The sequence below is a fragment of the Struthio camelus genome, chromosome 6, assembly GCF_040807025.1.
Source record: "Struthio camelus isolate bStrCam1 chromosome 6, bStrCam1.hap1, whole genome shotgun sequence".
In the NCBI taxonomy this organism is placed as follows: domain Eukaryota; kingdom Metazoa; phylum Chordata; class Aves; order Struthioniformes; family Struthionidae; genus Struthio; species Struthio camelus.
In genome coordinates, this window is record NC_090947.1 from 24,078,692 (window position 1) to 24,096,022 (window position 17,331).

Below are 17,331 nucleotides of genomic sequence, written 5' to 3' on the forward strand. Positions count from 1 at the left end.
GATCACTGCCTTATTTACTGCTATTCTCTAATCCCCCAAACTAACCCTATGCCAATAACAGCCCAGGGATGTCAGAAACTCGCCAAGACAAATAGCTGAATCTGCCTTATTAGCACCAGCTCTTCAATTAAATGTTCCCTTAGCAGCTTCCCTATAAGTCGCATTAGCTCTCCAATTCTGAATTTAGCTCTAATCCACCTTTTAACCAATCGCTGGATTAGCCCAGTATGGACTTTCAGCTAGCAATAAAATAAAACAAAAGATCTTTGTTGGCAATAGCCTGCCTCTCAGTTTGATGGGCCACTGCAGGTAACTGTCATCTGCTGCTGCCATTGTACACATGCAGACGTTGTACCTACAACGTATACTGCATGACTGAAGTCTAACCAAGTAAACAGGGTTACAAATGCTTCCATAAAGACCTAGCAAAGGCAGAAAAAAACCCACTCAGATGGTACAACCAGATTGTCTCCAGCAAAGCTCACGATGCTAGAAATAGGATAAATTGCTGTTAAAACTTTCTTCAACAATTACCCCATGGCCTGAGTATGACAGACATTTAGAAAAGTCCGTTTCAGAAAGTATGTCTGGGCTAGAGTAAAGATAAGGTTAGGAGAGAGTTTTGGATTATGGAGCCTCTTGAATCAGACTTAACAGAGAATTTAAGTACATGACTTGTGCTAGTTAGGGTCAGGAGGCTACATTTCTATTTGTGGTAGGCAAGAGTTGTCAGTGTGAACAGAAAAATACTGTCTTCAAAAATCATCATGCTTCATTTAAGCATGCAGTGGGTAAGTCTATTCTGGAGAGAGTCTGTAGTGGGAAAGTAAAATTGAGGATAGGTTATATTGTAAGTTCATAACTCTAGAAAACTATAAGCAAGGACTCCCAAATCAGTCAGAAAAAGATCACCAATTAAGGTATAGTTGGTGCTAACAAATGTCATAGGCTATATTTAATCTCTGGCTGATGAGGGTTCGCAACAAAGGAACCAGATTAATGAAACCTACAGAGGAACTTAATTCATGAAAAAGATACCTAATTATTTACAGAACTAGTGCCAGCTACTGTGGAGTAAAACCTATTATCTATGACAACAAGAGTATTCAGAAGAGACCAGACTGAAGAACCCCACCAAAAGACTAAGGATTAGAATTCAGCTTTTAAGTTACTTAAAATTGTATTTCGTAAACTCCTGGGGCTGGGGAAAAGTTTTATATTGAGAAAGTTATCGGTGCAAATAATAAGGGCTAGCAATATCAGAGCTGACATTTAAATTTTATACTGGCAGATTTCACTCAGCTAGGTTTAAGGTTGGATTGGGAAAAGAAGAGAAACGGCCTGAGTTTAAAAAAAAAAAAAAAAAAAAGGGTAAGCTGCATCATGCCCAAATCTAAATGTGGCTAGGTAACTGTCCTTGAACCAGCTCAGCTTCATTACATTTAAGTCTCAAACAATTAGGGAACATTGGCCTAACATTATTTTCAGGACTTGATGCATTTATTGCTGAGGAAGCTATGAAACCTGGAGAACTGGTGTCCAAGTCAAGTGAGAGAGAAAGACAACTGGGTTTAAAAGCTGCCGCCCACCAGCAACAGCAGTTTCATGCAAAGCTAATACCCCTCATAGTCAGTGGTCTCAGCTCAGACTTTGGTTTGGCCCCTGTTAGGGACGCAAGAAGCCAATGGAGGAAGAGTGATTAATGGTTTCAGGTAGCAATCCTTGATGGTATATCCTAAGTTCACTTTATTCTGGTATCATCTGAATAGCACTGATGTAAATTAAAGGTAGGGGAACTTCATTAGCTATGGTAACAAAAAGATTAGCAAGTAGGCTCTGTGATAAATTGAAGTTTGGTACTTGGGGTCACCAACTTTTGTGCAATCCTGGGCCAAAAGGAAATACTCTACTAGAAAAAGACTAGCTCTGGTGTCGTAGATAGCACTGTCATTTATGGTGGCAGAGGCTGATGACAAGCACACAGCTGGGTACAGGTGAGGCTGCGTATCACGCTTTTGCTGATACCAGAGAGGACTGCACTTACCTCTGCAAGTCAGTTTCTCTGTAATAGGCAAATAGCTACCATAGATGTGAGAACCCAGGATTAGAGAATTAAAAGGGAACTGAGGAGGGTCGGGGCACTGAAGGCTGCGTTATCCCTGGTGTATTCCACGATGAAATATAACCAGATATCAGAAAGCGGTTCTCTCTTGAGACGCGTAAAGAAGCGAACCTGCTGTCCAGCTCAAGTCTGGTTGCACTAGCAGAGGGTACCGCAGCAACGCTGACGGGAGGGTGGGAGCATGGGTACTGCACGGGGCAACTCACAGAAACAGCCCAACGGTTTTCACTGTTAACCGGCTGCCCCACTCCGCGGCGCTGGCGGCACGACGCCCTGCGCGGCGCCCTCAGCCCCGGCACGCCCTGGCGGCGGACGGCGAGGGACCGGCACCCGGCCCAAAGCTGCGCACAGGCTCAGCCCCCGCAGCTCCGCCGGCAGCTGCCCGGGCAGGGCAGGGCAGGGCAGGGCAGGGGGCCCCTCGCAGCAGCGGGCGCCAGGAGGCCCCGGCGCGGCCGGCAGCGACGCGCACCGGCTCCTCCCGGCCCTAGGAGAGCCGTTACCTCAGCAACGGCAACGGCCGCTCCCAGCATGCCCTTCGCCGCCGCGCGCGCAGGGAAGTTGGCTGGCCCAATCAGCCGTGCTCTTGTTGCGAGGCGGCGAGGGGCGGTGTCCAATCAGAAGGCAGCCGCCGGGGAAGCGGGAAGGCGGCGGCGGTTTGAAGGCGGGTGGGTGCGGGCCGCTCCGCGCCGGTGTTTCTTGCGCAGGTCACTGCGGCGGCGCCCAGCCGGTGCCGGCAAGGCCACGCTGCGCCGCGGGGAGGGGGCCGGAGCCCGGCCGGGCCTGCGGGAGGGGGCGCGGCGGCGGCAGCGGCGGCCCCGGTCTCGGGACGGGCTGGCGGCTGCCCAGCAGGGCCGAGCGCAGCGCAGCGCAGCGGGAGGGGCCGCCTGGCGCGGCAGAGATGTAACTGCCCCTGGGGCTGCGCGCTGGGATAATGATAACGGAAAAAAAAACCCACCTCAGTTCACTGGGAGGGGTTTTCGGAGCAAACCAAAGCGGGTAGAAACAGTCCTAAAGCTTTCTCCTATAATCGTGAGCTGTAACTGCTGAGATTGTCTCGGCACCGTATTGAGCTCGTTTGTTTGTTGTAGCACTATGTCTAACATAAAGACAGAAGATGAAATAGCTCTCTTTGAAAGAGAAATAAAAGAGTTTTGGACCAAATTCAAAAGCATTTACGGCAGTGAACAGATCAATCAGACTTTAGCACTGAGAGATTCATGCAAGGACTCTATAAAAGCACTTTCAGGTAAGAAGGCTGTATGTTCACATTACCTCTGGGTTCTCCAAGTTATCATCAAACTTCATCATTTAACTGAAATAACTTTCCATTACAGAAAAATGGTCTAAGAAATTAAAAGAAGAGGACCTGATGATTGATAAGATTCAGGAGTATAGTGATGGTACAGTATAGAGTTTTATTTGTCTGACATGTCTAAAATTAACTTAATAATATTTTTAAGCTGACATTCTAAAAGACAAACTGCAAAGCCAGAGTGAAGCTAGATTTAAAACCAAATGCATTTGGTTATAGGATATAAACTGTGCAAGTTAAAAGCACTTTGCTGGAGAATTTCATTGATGCAATAAGATTAAGCTTGGTTAAGTTTTACATATGGTGTTCTTGGTGCTTAAGAATGAACAAGTGATTAAAACTTAAAAGAGCAAACTGCAGCACCTGCTGACTATAATGGATTAAATGGATTAATGAATTTAAATATTGTGAGGTTACTTTTGTCTCTTTGATATTAGTAATGGAATATAGTCAGACTATCAGTCTAGCATTAACTACTCTAGAGTTTTGTAACCAACCTTCAGAATCTTAGGTAAAAATAGTGACCGTATTAGCAATCAATGTTTCCCACCTGCTTTCTGTCAAATGACTTGTCTATGGACAGAATCCACTATCCTTAGGCTTTGAACATACATATCATTCTGGTGCCAGGAATAAATTGCATATGGCTGAAGTATCAGAGGAGCTCCCTACTTTGTACCTTCTCTTTTAGTTAATTTTCAGTGTAAACACTTTATTATACAGAGAACATCAAATATAAGTATAATGCTGACTTCCGTATCCAGTTGAGATAGCTTGCATTCCTCTGGATTTTATTCAAAAGAGTCATCTCAAACAGTATAGGTATGGAATAAGTATTGGGGAACTAATTAATTAACTGTAAATGTCAGTATTTTCCTGCTTCGTTTCAGAGATTCTCCAGCAGAGCAAACGCATATCAGAAAATCAGGAACATTTGACAAAAATAAAGTCTAACCTAAATCATGAAGAAGAGCAAAAGAAGGACTTGACTGGCAGCATCCAAGAGCTTAAAGAAGAGCTGATGAAGAAAAAGGAAAGTAAGTTTTGAAGTTGAATTAAGTAAAAAAACAAAAACAAAAAACCACCATGGAAACCTTCTGGAGTGTAATGCTGATGGCTTTGCTGTATGTCTTCAAAGTAATAAATCTAGCTATCTAAATAATACCCAAACTAATAGGGATGCAGGATGTGAAGATAAGGTGAAGAAAAGTTTACATAGCAAGGCTTCAACTATCAACAAAATTTGCATTTAAAATGCTTTCATTCCTCATCCTAGTCAGGGCTGTTTAACTAATTACCACTTGTAAACTCATAATGAAAAGTTTAAAGTTAAGTTTAAAGATTCTTAAACAGATCATTAACTTGACCTGGCAGAGTGCTTCTTCCTTTGGGAAGCAGACAGGAGACAAATGGGAAGCATGAAAGCAAGGTGAGGAAAGGATGCTGCACGAAAACACTGCCCTGAAACAGTTCCCTCCTCTCTTTGTTGCCCTTTGATTCCCTCACACATACCTTTTGCTGACTTGCCCTAGGATACTTTAGGAACTCAAACCTGAACTTTTAATGTGGCTTATGGGATTGGAACAGGTGAGAAGAAGGGAATGTCTGGAGTAATTTGTGCATTTTGACTTCTTACAACAGATAACTCTGTTCTTAACCCTGTTTGTGATAAGCCAAAACAAACAATTGTAATTAGCTTTTGCTTTGCTATAACATTTTCAGTTAAAAGAATAAGTGAACAATTATTCAGTAAACTATATTTTAGAGCAATTATCTGAGTCTTAAAATAATGATAATAAGCAGTAATTCAGTCAGTAAAATGAACAAGTAGATTTTTTTTTTTTAACTAGAAAACAGTTTTCAGCACTTTTTCTTGACAGGCTTTTCTGCTGTTCTAAGTCTCTTCTACCTGTTTTACCTTTATTTCGATGCTTATGGTAGTTTTTAAAATTCTAGTAATATCTTCTAAAAACAAGGCCACTAAAGAGAGAGTGGAACGACTATGCAAGTCTAAAGCATTGTTTGAAGAGCGACTTGGACTGGAAATACGCAGAATTCATAGTAAGCTTCCATTAATTTTTGTATGCGGTGATGTAACATGCTTAATGCTGGATTGTGTAGTGAAGTAGCATGGTTAATGCTGGATTGCGTAGTGAAGAATAAATTAACTTACGTAACTGAAGAAGAATGTAAGCCTCAGCTCAAATCTACTTTGGTTTAAGTTTCTGTGGTGTATTGCGTTGTCATCTTTCTGACTTAATTACATGTGTTCACTCTAGTCATTTTCATTGATGGTGAGATCTGAGTGATCTGCAGGCTTAGCCTGGGCTTTGGATAGTGGCTGCAGCTCACAGCTGCTGGCATTACTGAAGAGCAGTTGAGATGTCTTCGTGAAGCTGAGGAAGGCAATGGTGGATGGTAACTTTGTCAGCCAACTCAAAGTAAGCCATTTGTACTCCTCAGCCCAAATATTACCATTGTCTCAAATGGCAGAAGAAGGTACATTAAAACATATTTGTCTTGCAAAGAGGTTTGCTTAATTTGTAAGTATTCTGAAGAATATTAATTGAAACTGAGCTGCAGCTGAATTCTGTGATTATTATTCATCCTTGTGACTCCTGCAAATGTTAATGGTGTTAATAAATTGTTCGTTTGCTTTAGATGAACAGTTGCAGTTTATATTCAGGCATATTGACCACAAAGATCCGGAGAAGCCATACGTATTCACCCTTTCTATAAATGAACAGGGAGATTATGAAGGTATGTGAATTTTAATTATTTAAGAGAATGGAATATGATGTGTCTGGGGAAAAGGAAAAGGAAGAGAGGAGTACATTAAGTACATTTTAGCTGTAACATTTATCTTCTAAATTCTAAATGAAAGACTCTGTAAGGCTAGTGTGTTTTTAATGGAGTTTCTCTTTTCAGTTTACATATGAAAACACAAGTGCTTATCTTCATTCCTCTCCATTTGTGGAGTTGCTGTTTACTTTGTCTCAAGCAAAGCCAGAGCGAGAAGATATATATGGAAAGATATTCAGTTTGTAGTTTATTGCTTTTTCCCTCTGCTACAGTGAGCATTTATGCTGACAGGCATGTTGCAATCTGTTTGAGAAGGCTAGTGGGCAGAACTATTAACTCCCTACAGATGGGAGTCATATGGGAGAAGGAGTAAAACTAGAAATCCAGCATTATTCTTCTGCAAAAAGAGTACAGCCTTTCAGATCTTAAAGATGTTTTTTCAGTACAAACCTTACTGCTGTTCTTTAACTGAAGTAACTTGAGTTACTGTGATAACTAGCCTCTAGATGCATGCTGCGGTCTCCCTGCTGTGCCTCCTAAGTATGGACTGAAATAGACTTCTGTTTTTACCCATTCAAATCTAACCTGTGCTCAAGTCCAAAGTTTATTGCATGCTGAGCTATATCGGTTTTGAGTCTATCCACCTGCAGAGCAACAAAAATGCGTAGGAACGTATTCCAGCTTTTGAGGCAGGCTATGGATCACTGGGAATTGCTGTAACAATTCAAGTGAAATTTAAGCAGGAGCACAGCACTGAGTGGGAGGTCTGGAAACCAGAAAAGAATTGTGTGTTCTTTGAGGCTTTGTCTTCACTTAAAGAAAATGATTAAATAGGTTGCTCAAAAATAATACTGATAAAAGAAGCTAAAACTAACGATAATGAACTAAATTGTATTTCATGAGTGTGGAAAAAACTAAAATTGAATTTTCTTGATAAACATAGTCTAATTTTCTGTAAATTTGTGTCATTTTAGTGACTTCCTGTTCTCCTCCCCTGGACTGTATAGCAGAGTTCCAGCTAAAAGTGAGAGAAACTAACAATTTTTCTGCATTTGTTGCCAACATCAGAAAAGCTTTCACTGCTTTATCTTATAAATAATCTGTATAAGAATACTTATACCTCTCTTCCTAGCTGTAGAGCACTTCTTTCTCTGTCCTGTATTCTGAAAGTATCTTTTTTTTATCCATGTCTTACTCTAATTTCTAAATAAAGAAAAATAACCAAAATAGTATTTTAGTCCATTATTGATTAGAGGTATTTGGATTATTCTCTGAACAATACTATAATCAAATACTTCCTTATCTGAACATCTCCAGACATGTACATTTGGATTCAGTAGGAAGCAGCTAAATTTGCCCTCAAGGCTTTCACTTGTAGAGGTTTCAGAGCCTTCCATTTCAGAGGTTTGCAAAAGACTGATGTAGTATTTCTATTCAGAGACAGTATTCGCGTTCAGAGACAGTCAAGCCAAAAGAAAAGTGGATGCCAAACGATTGGGGGTGTTTCACAGTGACAGAAAAATACCTGTTGTGCTGGTCATGACCATAAAGTATACTGATTTTTCCTGAAATAGGACAGGCAAATTACACTTACCATCTACACCAGATAAGAAAGTGCCTTTCTTGATATTTATGTTAACAAAATAGTACTTCATGTATAGAAACACAGGAATGGAAGGAGTCTCCTGGGTAAATTAATCTAGCATCCTTTTATCTCAGGCATAGACTGATCAAGAACCATGCTAAAACTAGTCAGTTTTTAATGCACTTCCTGTAGGAATTTCATTCTTGTGAAAGTTAGAAAACTTCAGAGTTACAGTATAGATTATAGACAGCCATCCTGTATTTGGACTTAGGCCCATACACTGTACTTCTTGCTGTATTTCTGGTATAGTTCTCCATAAGCTTCAAACCCTTGAGTCAGATCGCTAACAGCCTTCATGCTGCCTCAGAAGATAGATGGTCCCTCCTTAAAAAGCATACAGAAATTGAACTCATTCTCTTATCCCTCACTCATGCTTGTCTGAGTTTGCTACCAAATCTTGGCAATATGCTTAACTCCTCTGCATAAGCACCCAAGACTTATTTTTTCCCTTTCCTACTGAAAGTAGGCAGTGAGCAATATATTAAAAGTACAAATAACAGCTTTTATATCGGGATTAACGGAGCAAATGCTTAATTTTGCAAAATGTGCCTCTGTGGAACAACAGTTTGGGAGTCTGCCTTCAAATATTGGGTCCAGTTCATTTGCAGATTTTGCTGCCTTTTCAACTGCACTAACAAGAATAACAGGAATATTTAAAGAGCAGGTATTTCTTTCAATTAATTGCTCCTATCACCAGAAGGATGCTGGAGGCACTTTCATTCATGTCAGTAGACTAAGTAGTAGTTATGAAAGGGTAGGGGGAAGTATTCAGCCAGGTCTACGCTTCCTGCTTTTGCCTTCTCTCCCAGGAGCTCTGACTGCAGGATTACCCCACACAGTTGGCAACTCTTCTCTTCCTCCTCCTTCCTTGTACAGAAGCCCTCACCTTCCACGTTAGAACCCCGTCTCCTCTTTCTCCGTAACAGCATCACTCCTGTATTCAGAATGTCTGTGTTTTTTTTGAAACATACTCCATCTAACTGCCACCCACTAAAGCTTACAAGCTGATTTGATCCAGTCATCTTATCAGAAAAAAACAATATTGAAGCATGGCACTGAGTAACATAAAGCCAAATGCTCAGGCTTACTGGCCTTCTCTTCATGTTCATCCTAGGCATGAGTAGTTGGTTTATTGCTTCTAACGAAATTACTTTGCCAAGCTTGCTGCATGCAGAACATAAAATACAGGACAACTGCCGCATGGGAATTTACATTCCTGAAAAATATTTGCTAGAAAAAATGATGTGCCTGGTTGTAAATTTTCTGTGCACACCTCCAAATCAAGTAGTAAAGTTTGAAATATTTATTGCGTGTAATTTAAACCTTTACAAGTCCTTCTGGAGTTTGAGTAACGAACCTGCTTATACTTACCAGGGAAGTCAGATGCATATCTTCCTCTAAAACAGAGGCAAGCATTGCAAAAGCAGATAAAAGCTAAGAGAAAAAAAAAAGGGGGGGGAGGCGTAAACACAATAGATTTGTTTCTCTGCTTGTTGTAATACATACAGTAAAACTGTCTTATGACCCCCCCCAAAACAGCTTTTGCGCTAGTTGAAGATCTGTCTTAGAAATCTTTAAAAAAACCTTTGTGCCTTTATCAAATGCACTTAGCTCTAACATAGCTTCACACACCTGAATCTGTAGCTAGTTGGAATTTTCTCGTTGTTACGAAGCCACACAATATAGCTATATCCAATAACAGCAGGGACAACGAGGACAGTAATATATACTGACTGTCATGGGGACTCCAGTGTGCTGGACAGCATAGAAACAGATTGAGCTGTCCTAAAGAGCTTATGGGACAAGCTCTTGAGCTGAATGAAATAAATATATATAAGCAAAATGCAGCCTAGGGGCTATGACAAACAAACAACCAGCTTCCTACAGTTGGTACTAGCGTTCTGCCTATTAGTAGGATGAAGTTCATTGCGAGTCAGAAAAGGCTCCCCCCCCGACCCCCGAATCAGTTTGCACAACCCTATTGCTTTCCTTTTCAAACCACTTGCTTCTATTTAGGTACCGAGGGTCCATCCTGATGGACACCGGTCAGTAACTACTTCTGTTGACTGCAGAGAAAATTGCTGATTTGTTACTGGTGCTTTTGCACCTGACCAAATTTCTCCTTTGTAATGTAATGTAAAAATCTAGAGAAAAATGTGAAAGGTGTTGAATTTATTAGAGATTAGAAATTCCCTGGGAAATTAAGGCCTATTGGGAAGACAAAGTAATACGAAACATTAATAATGTACACACTGAATGTATTTAATCAGAATCATTAGTTGTTTGTATGCTAGCTGGAGGTGAGATTTCAAAAGAAATCAAATTGTAGCAGTCCTTGTGGCTATCAAAACAAAGATTTTGCTAATTATACGACTACTCAACAAAGAGTAAGGGATGGTTAAGCTGGGTTTGTTGACATTTTTCATAAACTCTCTCAGATGATGTTAGACATTTTAAAAAGCAAACAAACACATATTGGCTACACATGTGAAAATTAAAAGAGACATGGAAATTATGCTGTTTTTCCGTCATTTATATTCCAGTTGCACTGTTATATTACTGAAGTATCACCTTCTCCAATGCTTCAATAAACCTGAATTTATTCAGTACTTTGAAATTGTTTAAATCAGTCCTGTCATTGTAATACTCTAAAATCACTATGCACTCACTTGTGAATGATATATAACTTTTGAAAAGCCCTGCTGAACCACCTATACCAAACATACCTACATGCAAATTGTTTAGTCACACAGGCATATTACAATAAAGTTTTTAACTGCATGAAACTATCTCTAGTATATAATTATGGTAATATTCTTACCTTTTTGAAAGCAATGGTTATGATCAAATTACATTAGACTTTTCACTAATGAAATAGGATTATATGCCTGAAGGGTTAGGCGTCTGGCTTTGACTGCCAAACAGTGAAACTCCATTCTTTTTGTACCTCTTCTTATTATCTCTAGTTACTCTAACAATTACACACAAGAAATACTTTTAGAGCCTTGAGCACATAAACAAGTTGTTCCAGGAGAAGCAGAGGTAGTAAACCCTGATTTCCTACAGATTTGGGGGTTTGTCCTTACATGGTGCCATTCTTCCCACTGCAGTATCTTCAGCTAGTCTTTATGATTCCCCTAACGGATGAGAGCCAGCACCAGTGCTGAGTTATGCCTGGTTATCGTCTCGTTGGCTGCTGCTAAAACAGTAGGATAACGACTGCATTCTGCTTACCCTTCCTTTAGTGCAGAGCGTTGGTTTGCAGTTCCCTCCTTTGCCTGATTGCTGTTTTCCAGTAAGCTGTAAAATAGATAGCTGAAGCACAATCCCCTTTTCAAACTTGGGTTAAATTGAGTAATGCGTTCAAAAGTTGTTACAGAGACTTGACAGACTGACTATGCTAAAAAATGGCTTCTAATCATGCAAATGCATACTTTTTTTTTTTAATAGGTCCATATATGTATTTTAAAGTGGCTATGCTCTGAGATCATGAATTGAAAGGAGATACAATTTCTGTTAACCTGATTTCCCTCCCCATGAGTCACAGCATGTTGAACAATGTTAATTGCTACAACAGATTCACCTATTTGTTTTGTGACTGCTTCATGGATAACACCCTAAGTGGAAATCTGCTCTTTTACTGACTTGCCTCCTGGAGTTCTTTTGCGCTGGGTACTGGATCATGGGCTCAGTTCTTCAGTATCCACTGAAGTATCCACATACATCTTGTGCACCAGGTCTTCAACCGGAATAACTGGCTTCACAGTGAAATTGGCCTGTTGAATGAATACCAACTATACATCATTATTGTTCTGATTTAGAAGCATGTTACATCTACTTTACATTGACAGTAATGATTATAAAGGACTCCAGGCAACTGAGAACAGACACCATATATGAACTTTTTGGCTAAGTGAGGGAAAGGTAGAAGTAACAGTGGGATGACCTCATGGGTGGTCTACCAGCTGTCTAAGTTAAAGCACCAATACATGCAAGTAAATGCTGCTTCATACGTTAAAAGAAAATCAAGCAGTAACTAATGCTTTACCTTGTGACTAAAGCTAACAAGAGAGAAACTTGCTTGTCTAAATGCATCTCTGACAGTCCCATTAATGGAAAGACAACGGAGATGATAAATTGATTGATGTATTCTTTTAACACTAATCATCAGTATCAGCATGATTTACTGGCTTGTATTTTCCTGCACTGTGTGTGCATGGCAGATGAGCCATCTGATAAAATTACATTTCTAAATGAAAGGTCTGAGAAAAACTTTTGGTATGCAAGCCTAAACACTGTCATCTGCAACTTCGCAGCGACCATCTGTCATTTTAGGCTCCATCCCTCTCTCAGGTTAGCCTGTAATTATCACAGTGTACTTGTGACTGTGTTACAGGAGGCACCACTTAAAGTGCTCTGCTGATGCATCACAATGTCTCAAGGACGCCCAGTTTTGCAGCCAGTGCCCATACAATTTACCTGAGCAAGCTGGTTTCCTTTCTTCAGCTATTCCTGCTGAAACTTCTCTCAACTGTTCTTTTTCAACTATATTTTGTGGTGCAAAACAGGAAATTCAAAATATAAAGAAAAAGAACAGGTTAAAAAAGGAAGAAAAAGGAGTGAATCTATCCTGAATGGAGAAAAGGAACCCTAATTTATGAACAGATGCCCGATCTCTTAAAGTACTCCAAAAGTCCTGGTCACAAATCCTGCAATGGCCTGCAAACATAGGCAAGTCTTCCCTTGCTAGACAGGACTCTCAAATGAAGTATCTTGGTCACTGTGGCGATGGCATTATCCACAGACTCATAGACAACAGAAGTGTTTACATTGTAGATGAAATTCTGGGAGTCCATTCAATCCAGCAGAATGGCTTAGCACAGGGCGGAAATCATTTTCTGGAGTTGGTGTACAGATTAGGTTGCCCCATACAGTAACGGCTATGGGTATTGATCTCACTCTGAGACCGTTCAGAGAGAAACCACCTATCAAAATGACAACACATCTAAGTGTTTGGGTTGAATTAAGTTTAAAGTAAAAATAGATGAGAGATTATGGCTATAAAATAGCATTCTGGTAAATAGCATTCTATAAAATGCCTTCTGGTAAGAGGCAGCTCTTTTAAAGATACCTTAGGAGAGCACCAGTAATTAAAATGATTATTATTATTGGGAGGTAAAAGGGGAGGTTGTCTTTAAAAAGAGCCTAGATGGGGCAGAGAGCTGTTGAACAGGTTGATACAGGAGCGAGCTGATTCAATTTTAAGTTAAGATCACATTTCACCTCTGAATTTCAGGTTGATTTTCTTCACGTGCAGAGAGTGCAAAAAGTTGCCTAAATATGGCAAGAAATATTACTGTTATGCAGTTGTAGGGGAGCCTTACTTAGTCACTTTGGAATATGTAAAAATAAGCTGCATAGTGCTTCTCTGCCTCTGAATGGAGCACTGGCAAAGTACCAGCTTTGGTTTCTCAGCGAGGTTCAAATTTGTCATTATGCAGCAGTTCTGGAGCACCAGGATTTCCGAAGAGACTTTTAATCCATTAGCTAGCTAGTCCTTAACAATTTAGAAGCGGGTTTATAGCCGAGTGTGCAAATCTGTCCCACACAAAGGAGGCTGCATATCTCCTGCACTGCAGTAGCATTTGCTGCCTGATGCTTTTGAAGACATAACAACCCGCTCTGCAATTCCTCTGTTTTCTTCCTTATGACAGATATCTGGTCACTTGCTTAGATACCCATGACCAAACTCTCAGCTCAGTTTGTGCTGGATGCTGGTACGAGTTGTAGGAAGAGCACACAGATTACCATAATGGAGGCTTAACTGCAAGCAATCCCAGTGGGCATAGGCAGATATACTGGGAATTTCAGCAAGAAGGGCATCTGTTTCCCCTGTAAATCTCCTACTTACTGGGATTAGAAGCCACGCTTCTGATACTTCATCACTCATCACGAGCAGAGCCCACAGTGGAACCAATTAGTCTAAGCAGGTGGTCAAATCTGGTCCTATTTCCATAGAGGAGGCTGCAGAGCATAATATCTCAAGAAACAAGAACATCAGCTCTATTTTACGTCTACATTCATTAAAGCCTCAGCCATGCAACACATGATCAATTTTAAACATTCAGTGACATCAAAGCATCTTAAACATGTTGTCTATATTACTGCTAAATAGGGAGGAGGTAAGACATATGCTTAGATATCTCACTGAATTGGAGCTGGAGAAAGCCACCTTCGAGTAATAGGCAGATAAAGAAAAATCTCATCTATTTTTAATACACAGTTTGAAATTTTCATTTATGCCTAAATATTGTAGATTGGAAGATTTAAGTTTCAAATTTAAGCTAAAATCTTGATTTCTTTTTTGAAAGAAAAGGCTGCTTCTGTGGCATAGAAAAGGCTTCATGATTAAAATATGTGCAGGGTAAAGCTGTTGTATTGGGGTCTTTCGTCATGAGAACTCATCAGTAATGGAACTGAATCTCAGGTCAAACCAGAATCTGTGGATTTGTATAGAAAACCCTCTAGATTAGTCCTAAAGAGAGGACCTTACACTGGAAAGTCTTTAAAAATATCAGAGGTAGAATGATTTTTTCCAGATGTTTGAGAGACGATATTAATTTAGGAATATAAATATTTGTTGCCAGTAAGTAGCTTTAAAGAGTACCTATCTTCTCATCTAATTATTGAACTACTGCACAAATACAGCAAATTGGCCATGCTGTTCTTACAGACATTAACGACACTACTAAACCATCCTGTAATGCTTTATTTTGTATTGCGCTTTTCAGAGATTAAAAGCTTTTGTGTCACACCCAGGCATTTTCATTTGGAAGTTAGAACCAAAATTATGCTGGAGGCTTAGAACCTTGCAAACACTCAAGCGTTACACATATCTCTGCACCTAACCAATCCCTCTAAAATCATCACCAAAGACTTTGCAAACTCGGGGCTGAAGGAGCTATGCATAAAACACTTGCTTTAAGTGTGTTTTATTCTATACCAATAAAGCCTGCTTCTAAAGACGAAGATGCAGCATGGAAAACAAACTAAAGAACGTGTGTGAGCCTTACCCTTGCTTCCTCCTCTTCACTCCGCTGCACGTTAGGGAGGTCTCCTGTGGACACTTGTGTCTTCTATTGACAGAACCCTGCAGAAAGAGGCCTAGCACAACACACAGCTTAGGTACAGTATCATTCTGCTAGTTAATGTAATATGAATACAAGTATTCTTTCCTGTTGTGTTTCTAAGTAGATTGACTTCCTCTCATGCTGTGCTGGTTTCCTGCCCCTGCGCATTATGCTAGTTTCTCATTTTCTTCCGATTGGGTATTGCCATCTGATTAAAAAGTTCTTAACTCCACTATTTTCTTTGACCTACAAAAAAGATTATTACATCATTTATATCCCTTTAAGATATTGTAAGAAAAGGTTTCTGACCCACCGATAATGGCTGAAAGGCAAGCTAGCTCTTACAGACCTCTGCTAAGGAAATATCTTGGCTGTTTTCTCTCCCGTTGATTCTCTATACCTTTTGATATTTAGAGCTTGATTCAGCGGCCTGTGAAGTACATGGGTTGTATGAATGACTCCAGCGGACTGCTGGAACACACTGTAGGACTAAGCTAAGCTATTTTAAATATGAGTGTCTGAAGTCAGGTTCCAAAATTGAATGACTGACGACTTGCTCTCCTTCACTCACAACATAGGCACTTTCAGTACACACATAGAAAAGTCTGGCAAGCGGCAGGATTGTTAAAATAGTTGTGTTGTAGAGTGAGCAAAAAAAAATTCAAAGTTAGGAACAAAATAAACACCTTTTTTTCTGGAAAAAAAAACAATAAATAAAGCATTGCCCGACAAGTTCTTCTCAAAAATTGTCTCAACTCTGCTTTCACAGTAGATTGAAGAAAGCATGTATCACAGGCAGAATATTTCACTGGGACATTCTGCTATACGGAACTATGGCATTCCTGTTGTTTGAATTAAGAGGGCAAAAATACAACTTAGGCACAGCCCTAAGGAGTCCGTAAAGAGATCATGAAATAAGAGTACTCATCTCATTCCTGAGAAACTAATTCTCAGGATCAGTACTATCCTTTCTTCCTTGTTGGGCTCAGGAGTCTATACAAACACACCTTGAACAAATTGCCTGGCAAGTGTACGAAATTCCAGGACAAAGAATTCTGATGTCATTTAAAGTAAAACGTGCTCTGTCTGTTTGCTATTTTATTTTGTTGAAAAAAATCCAGAAAGATGACTGGGCCAGGCCATAGGCATAATTTGAACCAGATGCTTCAGAGCAAGTTTTCAATTGGCCTGAAATTAATCTAGTCTGAAATTCTGTTTTTTTTAAAATCAGACATGTAGACATACTGGATTATAAAACAAAACCTCCGTTAGGAGCTGCAGTTGAACAAACTTGCCTTTACTGGAAGACAAAAGCTGTTTGCAATCATTTGCTCCACTTTTAGACAACTGTTTTGCTAGGACATAAGTACAGAAGGACTAGCTACCAATAACAAAAAACATTAGTTTGGCACACTGGTTTTCATGTATTTTTGGATAGAAAGGGATTCTGTTGTATTTCAGTGATAAAAGGGATATGCAAGAGTGACATGGATCAACAAGTCACTTATTTCTAGACTAAAAACATCAGTTACTGATCATGAAATGGCTGTTCACTGAACCGAGTAATTTTAAATGGTATCTGGAGAGTTATATTTGTTAACTCAAATAAAAGAGGTCTGTAAAAACAACATGCTGAGAGTAATGAGTTTTAAAATTTGTGTCTTTTAATACATAAAATGAAACATTTGCAAGCTCCTTTTTTTCTCTGTAAAGAGAACAAAACACTGAGTAAAGAGAGAGGGCTTGAATATTATTTGTTAAGATTTTATCCAGCCTACCAAGCTAACCTCCCATTCCATGCCCACCAAAACCAATGTTTTGATACTAAACTCAGTTCCCACTGCAGCAGTGGAAGATCTTTCAGCAAAAGAAAATCTGACAAAGCCAGAGCCTCTTTCTCAGCCTTTGCTTTCCTTATCCTTCTCCCCAAATTGATACAACCCTTCTCTTCCTGTCTGTCTTTTTTTTTTGTTGCGGTTGTTACTACGGGAATCTAGCAGGAGAGCTGACTACAACAGAAGCGCTGGCAAAACTAAACCCATTAGATACTGGCAGGAGGACATGTACATGGAGAACGCTGTATATTCACTTGGCACTGCAGATACAAGAAGGTTTAGAATCCGGCCCAAATGATTTCAACAGGAGTAAGCCCAGAAACGTATATAGCACTGGTATACTTTTTCAAGAGTGAACCGGACATAGCAGGAGATCAGTCATTGAGTATTCCAAAATTAATGGCTTTCCTAAGATTTATTTATGGAGAATGGGGATAGCAGGACTGAACCTTTCATTGAACAAACGTCAAGCATGTGAAGTGCTA

General features: G+C 40.0%; 2 protein-coding genes across 2 annotated transcripts in view; one reads left to right on the plus strand and one right to left on the minus strand.

Annotated features, from left to right (window-relative positions):
- G6PC2 (glucose-6-phosphatase catalytic subunit 2) overlaps nucleotides 1–16,561 on the minus strand; it is a 33,924-nt gene extending 17,363 nt beyond the window's left edge. Inside the window, exons 1-4 of the mRNA XM_068948684.1 lie at nucleotides 14,955–16,561; nucleotides 11,527–11,657; nucleotides 11,116–11,181; nucleotides 9,253–9,315 (exon numbers count right to left, since the gene is read on the minus strand). The gene's annotated coding sequence lies outside the window, so the exon portion shown is untranslated. The remainder of the gene's footprint in view (nucleotides 1–9,252; nucleotides 9,316–11,115; nucleotides 11,182–11,526; nucleotides 11,658–14,954) is intronic.
- On the plus strand, nucleotides 2,674–7,463 carry SPC25 (SPC25 component of NDC80 kinetochore complex). Its single transcript, XM_068948689.1, has 7 exons — nucleotides 2,674–2,787; nucleotides 3,211–3,368; nucleotides 3,457–3,522; nucleotides 4,325–4,471; nucleotides 5,391–5,495; nucleotides 6,096–6,194; nucleotides 7,211–7,463. The coding sequence occupies exons 2-7, from the start codon at nucleotides 3,215–3,217 to the stop codon at nucleotides 7,333–7,335; spliced, it is 696 nt and encodes a 231-aa protein (XP_068804790.1). The 5' UTR covers nucleotides 2,674–2,787; nucleotides 3,211–3,214; the 3' UTR covers nucleotides 7,336–7,463.
- Nucleotides 16,562–17,331: the final 770 nt, after the last annotated feature.

Coding starts and splice junctions, on each gene's coding strand:
- SPC25 (XM_068948689.1), top strand. CDS start 3,215: ATGTCTAACATAAAGACAGAAGATGAAATAGCTCTCTTTGAAAGAGAA. Junction 4,472..5,390: donor GCTGATGAAGAAAAAGGAAA/GTAAGTTTTGAA, acceptor TTAAAATTCTAG/TAATATCTTCTAAAAACAAG. Junction 6,195..7,210: donor TGAACAGGGAGATTATGAAG/GTATGTGAATTT, acceptor GTGTCATTTTAG/TGACTTCCTGTTCTCCTCCC.